The sequence below is a fragment of the Mus caroli genome, chromosome X (assembly GCF_900094665.2).
Source record: "Mus caroli chromosome X, CAROLI_EIJ_v1.1, whole genome shotgun sequence".
Classification (NCBI taxonomy): Eukaryota; Metazoa; Chordata; class Mammalia; order Rodentia; family Muridae; genus Mus; species Mus caroli.
In genome coordinates, this window is record NC_034589.1 from 70,658,532 (window position 1) to 70,666,703 (window position 8,172).

The following is an 8,172-nucleotide window of genomic DNA, read 5'->3' on the forward strand; positions in this document are numbered from 1 at the left end:
ACTTCATTCCTCCTTAGAATAGGGAGCAAAATACCTATGGAAGGAGTTACAGAGACAAAGTTTGGAGCTAAGACAAAAGGATGGACCATCCAGAGACTACCCCACCCGGGGATCCATCCCATAATCAGCTTGTAAACACTGACACCATTGACCGACTTAGCTCGGGAGCTGCCACCACACTACCAGCCCCTTCCAGCTTAGCTCATCATTGCTTGCAACCATCTTCCAACCCCGTCTGTTTTCTACCCACCTTTGCTTCATGGATAAAAATTAGTCAGGAAACTTTATTATTTTACAGCTTTCCTTTTGTGGCACAATTTTTGGGTACAGAATCTCCTGCCTGGAAATGTGTGCCCTTATTAAACCACCATCTCTGGCTCTGGTTCTGCCCCAAACTCAATGGCCTGTTCCCTCAGCCCTTGCCAAACATCTCTGGCAACCTGTCTGCAGTGGGGTCACAGGCCCTGGCTGTCCTGAGGCCTTACATGACTTCTGCTTTTTACTAGTTCCAAAGCATGGAAGAAAAGCCTCCTCTCTTTCCCTGTATCTGCCTTTTCCTCCTGGGACCTGGAAGTTCCACCTGTCCATTCTGTCCAGAAATTGGCTCTCGGCCTCTTTATTAACAACTCAAGAACCAGACCTTAGTAGTATCAGCACCTCCCTCTACACCTCACCTTTTCTGTCCAGTAAAAACAAACAAACAAACAAACAATCAAAAAACAACAAAAACAAAAAACAACCTCTTCTCCCAGATATAAATTGAACAAAACCATAACAATTAAGTAAATTACAAACCATGAGGTACAAATGACATCCAGCCAATCAATTTGTGAATTAGACAAAGTACTCTACCATATTTCCTAACTGAAAGAATTATGATTTTATCNCTNGATTATGTTTAGGTTTTAGCCTGTGTTTGCCACCTGAAAACCATGTCATCCACTCTATAAACTCTCTATGTTACACAACTTGAGTTTGATTATGAGAATAAAACTAGTCTTCAACCCCATCAAAAATCTGAGAATGACTTAAACATTACCTGAGTAAACACCACCCATAGACTCATATGTTTGAACAAGCCTATGGGGGCCAGGGAATGTAATATGATGGTTTGTATCTGCCCAGCCCAGGGAGTGGCATTATTAGAGGGTGTGCCCTGTTGGAGTAGGTGTGACTTTGAGTAGGTGTGACTTTGGTGGAATAGGTGTGTCACTGTGGGTATATGGACTTTTAAGACCCTCTACGTGACTGGAAGCCAATATTCTACTAGCAGTCTTGAGATGAAGATGTAGAACTTTCAGCAACTCCTGCAACATGACTGCCTGGATGCTGCCATGTTTCTGTCTTGATAGTGGAGTGAACCTCTGAACCTGTAAGCTAGCCCCAATTAAATGTTGTCCTTATTAGGGTTGCCTTAGTCATGGTGTCTGTTTACAACAGTAAAACCCGAACTAAGACAAAAGGGTTCACCAATACAACCATTTATAGAGCTGGAACTCTGGGATGGATCAGATCAGCTTGTATGTGTCTGGTGGAAATGGAGCTTTGAGGGATTCCCACTCTGGATCACCTTTTTTAAAAAGCAATATACAGCATACCAACAGCCAATATAAAATTAAATGGAGAGATACTTGAAGCAATCCCACTAAAATCAGGGACAAGGATGTCCACATTCCCCATATGTATCCAATATAGTACTTGAAGTGCTAGCTAGAACAATAAGACAACAAAAAGAGATCAAGGGGATATAAATTGCCAAAAAAGAAATAAAGGTAGCACTATTTGCAGATGATATGATAGTATACATTAGCGACCCCAAAAATTCTACCAGAGAACTTCTACAGTGGATAAACAACTTTAGCAAAACGGTTACATATAAAATTAACTCAAATAAATCAGTAGCTTTCCTTTATACAAATGATAAACAGGCTTAGAAAGAAATTAGGGAAACAACTCCCTCAACAATAGCCAGAAATAATATAAAATATCTTGGGGTAACTCTAACCAAATAAGTAAAAGATCTGTATGACAATAACTTCAAGTCTCTCAAGAAAGAAATCAAAGGAGATCTCAGAAAATGGAGAGATCTTCCATGCTCATGGACTGGCAGAATTAACATGGTAAAAATGGCCATCCTACCAAGGGCAATCTATAGATTCAATGCAATCCCCATCAAAATCCCAACTCAATTCTTCAAAGACAAGGAATCCTTAAATTCATCTGAAAAGACAAAAAAAGAAAGAAAAAGAAAAACAAAACAAAACAAAAACAGAATAGCTAAAACAATACTTAACAATAAAAGAATAGCTGGAGGAATTGAAAGAAAATAAAACTTGAGACCTGTGATTCATGTAATTTATGTCAAATAGCCCCAAAAGTTGTTTGTGAGCTTTGAAACCTGGGGTTGAGAACATAGTAGAACAGGCCAGGCCACGCCTGGGCAGGCCCATCGTTAAGACATTCCTGAGACTGCTTGGCTATAAAGATAAAGAGAACGACATGTCCAGACCGGCCTGGTGCCTCCCTATCTCCCGCCCTTCTGACCTAAGTTAAATGTTATCTGCATGTACAGTCTGCTGTTTAAATCAACCAATCATGTGAAACTGCACTAATTCCTCCCCCAGCCCCAGCCCCTTTTCTATAAAAACCCCTAGCTTCCAAGCCTCGTGGTCGAATCCACTGTCTCCTGTGTGAGATACGTTTCGACCTCAAGCTCCGCCATTAAACTACCTCATGTATTTACATCAAGGTGTTCTGTTCTGTTTGTGATTCTTGGGTGCACGCCGAATCGGGACTTGAGTGGGGGTTTCCCCACTAGGTTCTTTCAGAATCACCATCCCTGACCTCAAGCTCTACAGAGCAATAGTGATAATACCTGCATGGTACTGGTACAGAGACAGACAGGTTGATCCATGGAATAGAACTGAAGAACCAGAAATAAAACCACATACTTATGGACACTTGATATTTGACAAAGAAGCCAAAAATATACAATGGAAAAAAAGAGAGCATCTTCAACAAATGGTCTAACTGACTGTTGATATGTAGAAGAATGAAATTAGAACCCGTATTTGTTAGTTACCTTGCACAAAGTCCAAGTGGATCAAGGACCTCAACATAAAACCTGATACACTGAATCTAATAGAAGAGAAAGTGGGAAAGAGCCTTGAATTCATTGGCACAGAGGGAAACTCCCTAAACAGAACTTCAATGACTCACACTCTAAGATCAAGAATTGATAAGTGGAACCTCATGAAACTGAAAAGCTTCTATAAGGCAAATGACATAGCCAATAAGACAAATTGGCAAACTTCAGATTGGGAAAAAAATCTTCACTAACCCCACATCGATAGAGGGCTAATATTTAAAATATATAAGGAACTCAAGAAGCTAACCATCAAAAAACCAACAACCCAATCAAAAAATGGGGTATAGAACTAAACTGAGAATTCACAACAGAGGAATCTTGAATGGCTGAGAAACACTTAAAGAAATGTTCAAAGTCTGTAGTGATCAAAGAAATGCAAATCAAAATGATCCTGAGATTCCACCTTACACTAATCAGAATGGCTAAGATCAAAACCTCAGGTGACAGCACAGGATGTGGAGAAAAAGGAACACTCCTCCATTGGTGGAGGGATTGAAAACTGGTACAACCACTCTGGAAATCAATCTGGAGGTTCCTCCGAAAATTGGAAATAGAAGAAGACCTGAAGACCCAGCAATGCCACTCTTGGGAATTATATTAGGGTTTTACTGCTGTGAACAGACACCATGACCAAGGCTAGTCTTATAAAAAACAACATTTAACTGGGGCTGGCTTACAGGTTCAGAGGTTCAGTCCATTATCATCAAGGTGGGAGCATGACAGCATCCAGGCAGGCATGGCGCAGGCAGAGCTGAGAGTTCTGTCTTCTTCCAAAGGCTGCTAGTAGAAGACTGACTTAGGGTGAGAGTATTAAGACCAAACCCACAGTGACACACGTACTCCAACAAGGCCACACCTCCAAATGGTGCCACTCCCTGATCCAAGAATATACAAACCATCACAGGAATATACCCCAAAGATGCCCCACCATGCCACAGGGGCAAGTGTTCCACTATGTTCATAGTGGCCTTGTTTGTGATAGCCAGAAGCTGGAAACAACCCAGATGTCCCACAACAGAAGAATGGATACAGAAAATGTGGTTCATTTACACAATGGAAAAAAGCAGGCCTGACCATGCTTTTATTTGAAAGAATGTGGATTTTGGGACTTTGGAGTTGAAACAGAGTGGGATGCTTTAAATGGGGCTTAATGGGTCATCCTAGTAGAAATATGGAAGACTTTGTTGCTGGGAGTAATTTGAACTGTGTTGACCTGGCCCAAGAGATTTCAAAGGAGAAGAAGAATTTCAGAATGTAGCATAAAGACTGGTTTTTTGGTATTTTGGTGAATAATGTGGCTACTTTTTGCCCTTGTCTGAAAAGTCTGCCTGAGGCTAAGGTGAAGAGACTCAGATTAATTGCATTGACAAAGGAAGTTAAAAAAAAAACCAGCAGAGATTTTGTTCTCTGGTTTAGTCTTATGAAGAGAAGTTTGAACAAGCATAGCAAGCTTAGAAAGGAAAAAATATAAAATATATGGTTCAAGTATTAAAGGTGTACTAGCAAGTGAAATGGAACAAGATCCTATGTTCTAGGAGATAACAGATTAAGGGGATGGGACCTTGGGGCAAGATCCTTCCCAGCTAAATTTAGATCCAGGCATGGTGATACATACCTTTAATCTCAGGAGACAGGTATGCTGATCTCTGCATTCAAGGTCAATCTACAGAGCAAGATCCAGAACAGGCAATCTTAGGTAGTGAAGGAGTTGAAGAACAGAAAGCTGGTGATAATGTAATAGAAAAAGGGGGCCATGTTCCAGTTCCTACAAGCAGCAGAACTGTGCAGTTTCAGCCATATGGCTCTGGCTTTAAAGTAAATAATAGAAGGGACTACTTGGACAATTGATGCTGGTTAGCTGGAGCTAAGAAATTAGCGGTGATTAAGAAGAGACCAGCATCACTGAGGTGAAATATTCTGGGAAATGTTTTCTTCGAGCACATAGAAGCTGTGTTCCAGAGATAGCCAAGGTTGTACTTGGTAATGGGAAAGAGTCACTAGGGTAGTACTGGTTTTTGAAAGCATGAAGGGGTTATGAAGAGCAGCTGAGGCTTGGCACTGTGAGAGGCCATGGAAGGCCATTGGTGAAGGTGCAGCCTCAGTTGTAGTTGATGATGGCCCAGGACTGAAGGGGTCCTGCAAAGAATCTGAGGTTTGGCATCATAAAGAGAGCCTATGAGAGGCTATTGGTGAAGTCTAGTTTGAGTGGAACACCCCAGTGTATTGGAGATGTCAGTACCATGGGATGATCACCAAGAACAGCNGNCGTAGTGGAGTGGATCAACCTGAGCATAGAGTGCTACAGAGGGCAGAGATGGAGAAGTAATGCCAGCCCTTAGGAGGAGCCCAAAAGATCAAGTGGAATCCCAGACACTGAAACATGAAGCTGCAACATTAAAATTGCCTTGGAGATGCAAAGATATTAAAGATGCCAGAGCCATGGGATACATGGTGAGGAAAGCTGCTAACAGGGAGTGGAACCAGCCCAAGAGAAAGCAGTTTGTTGCAGTCAACAAAGATGAAAAAGGAGTGGAGATCTAAAGAACGATTTGACATCAGCTATGGAGATGCAGAGTTTGGCATTTGCCCAGCTGGTTTCCTGTCTTTCTTTGGGGATTATAGTTAAGTGATTGGATGAATCTTAGAAGAATCCTTGAACTTTGGACTTTTAACATTGTTGCGACTGCTATAGACTATGAGGACTTTGAAAGTTGGACTAAATGCATTTTGCATTATGCTATGTTTAAGTATGGCCCCCATAGACTCATGTTTTTGAACAAGTCTATGGGGGCCAGGGAGTGGAATGNGATGGTTTGTATATTCTTGGACCAGGGAGTGGCACCATTTGGAGGTGTGGCCTTGTTGGAATTGGTGTGACCTGGTTGGAGTAGGTGTGTCACTGTGGGTGTGGGCATAAGATCCTCACCCTAGTTGCCTGGAAGTCAGACTTCCACTAGCAGCCTTTGGATGAAGACATAGAACTCTCAGCTCTGCCTGCACCATGCCTGCCTGGATACTGCCATGCTTCCACCTTGATGATAACTGACTGAACCTCTGAACCTGTAAGCCAGCCCCAATTAAATGTTGTTTTTTATAAGACTTGCCTTGGTCATGGTGTCTGTTCACAGTTGTAAAACCCTAAGACAGAGGGACTTGGGAAGGAAAGTGAAAGTGGGGGGCAGAGAGGGGAACGTGATCATGTATTGGGTGGGGGAAAAGGACTGAAATCCCTGAGGGCCAGCAGAAAGAATGGAAACACGTAACCTTGGGAGGTAGGAGGTTGGATAGACCCTGCAGAATGCACCAGAGACCTGGGAGGTGAGAACCACACAGGACTCAAAGGGAGGGACCTTAGATGAAATGCCCTACAGTGGGGAGAGGGAATTTATAAAGCTCACCTCCAGCAGAAAGACAGGGCATCAAGTGAGGGATGAGGTTGCCATCCCACAATCAAAACTCTGACCCATAATTATCCCAGTCTGAAAGAACTGCAGGGATGGAAATGGAGAGGAGCCTGAGGAAAAAAAGGCCCAGCAACAGGCCCAAAGTGGGATCCAGCTCAAGGGGAGGCCCCAAGACCTGACACTATTACTGAGGCTGTGGAGCACTCACAAAAAGGGACCTATCATGACTGCCCTCCAAAAGACCCAACAAGCAGCTGAAAGCATAAGATGCAGATGTTTGCACCCAACCAATGGACAGAAGTTGCTGGCCCCTGTGGTTGAATTAGGGGAAAGCTGTAAGAAGCTGAGGAGGAGGGCGACCCTGTAAGTTTCAATTAACCTGGATCCCCAGATCTCTCAGATACTGGAACACCAACCAGGCAGCATACACCAGCTGATATGTGGCCCCCAATACATATACAGCATAGGTCTGCTGGGTCTGGGTTTAGTCAGAGAAGATGCACCTAACCCTCAAGAGACTGGAGGCCCCAGGGAATTTAGAGGTGTGGTGTGGTGGGTGTAGGGGGTGGTGACATCCTCGTGGAGAAGGGGCAGTGAGGAGGTATTGGATGTGGAACAGTTGGAGGGTGGATCGGGAGGGGAATAAAAAATGGAGTTTAAAATAAATAAATAAATAAATAATAAAAAATAAAAGAAGATATGCCAATTTAAAAAAAAATCAATTTTACTACCTTTGTGAAACCTTCCCTTAGTCCACCTGCAACAACTTTAATTGTTCCGTTGTACTTGGGAACATTTGTCAAAATAGCATGAAAGCAGTTTTTTTTTTTTTTTTCCTGACCTGAGACTTGAGTCTCTTGTCTTTCGATGTCAGAAGTATTCTTCCTAATAGCAAATACACCCATTGCATCTGATTTCAATCCTGTTTTTTCTTTCACTTCAAAGGTAAGTAAAGCTGAAGGAGGAGGAGCTGTCTCTAACAACAGACAAACCAGAGGACACAAGTGCAGTCCTATGCAGAACAGCTTCAGAGGCTTCATGAACTCTTGTTTTGTCTGAAAAGTCAGAACAGAGTCTCATTCAACTTATATTGAAAAAAGCTTTCCAACTGCCACACACAAAGGTAATTCATTGATTTATAACAGTGAATCTTGAATCCAGTGTGTGGGTTCTCCAAACCAATAAAACTCCCATAAAACTATGTGCTTGTTGGGTACCATTCAAGTATATTTTTTCACTTTTGAGTCCTATGTTTTATCTGTCAGAGTAATCCTGTTAGCTTTATGAACTTTGCATAACCCCTCACCATCATCTTGTTTTTGCTTTCCTTCAGCTTTTTCTACAGTAAGCAAGCAGATCTTGTAAGTAGTAGTCAGAATTGGTCTCTGATCTCATGTCCTACTAAGCTTTCCTTGGTCACTGTGATTCAGCTCTATGACTTATTCTTTCCTTGGAGCTGTTTCACTTGCCATCTCTGTTTCAAAGAATTCTCCGCAACCCAGACATGTATGTCTATGCCTTCTTACTTCACATGTTTAAAGTGCTCAAATGTCATTTTCTTGAGGTAGATTTCCTTGCAATCCCTTTATAAAAGTTGTCCCACTTTCAAACAAACCACCT

The 8,172-nt window shown here is 42.2% G+C and overlaps 1 protein-coding gene across 2 annotated transcripts in view; it reads right to left on the reverse strand.

The window, feature by feature from the left end:
* Positions 1-7,592, reverse strand: part of Smim9 (small integral membrane protein 9) — a 15,317-nt gene extending 7,725 nt beyond the window's left edge. For both annotated transcript variants that reach the window (XM_029473094.1, XM_029473095.1), the window contains exon 1: positions 7,394-7,592. In XM_029473094.1, the coding sequence (XP_029328954.1) occupies positions 7,394-7,592 (199 nt within the window). The remainder of the gene's footprint in view (positions 1-7,393) is intronic.
* Between the last annotated feature and the right edge of the window lie 580 nt (positions 7,593-8,172).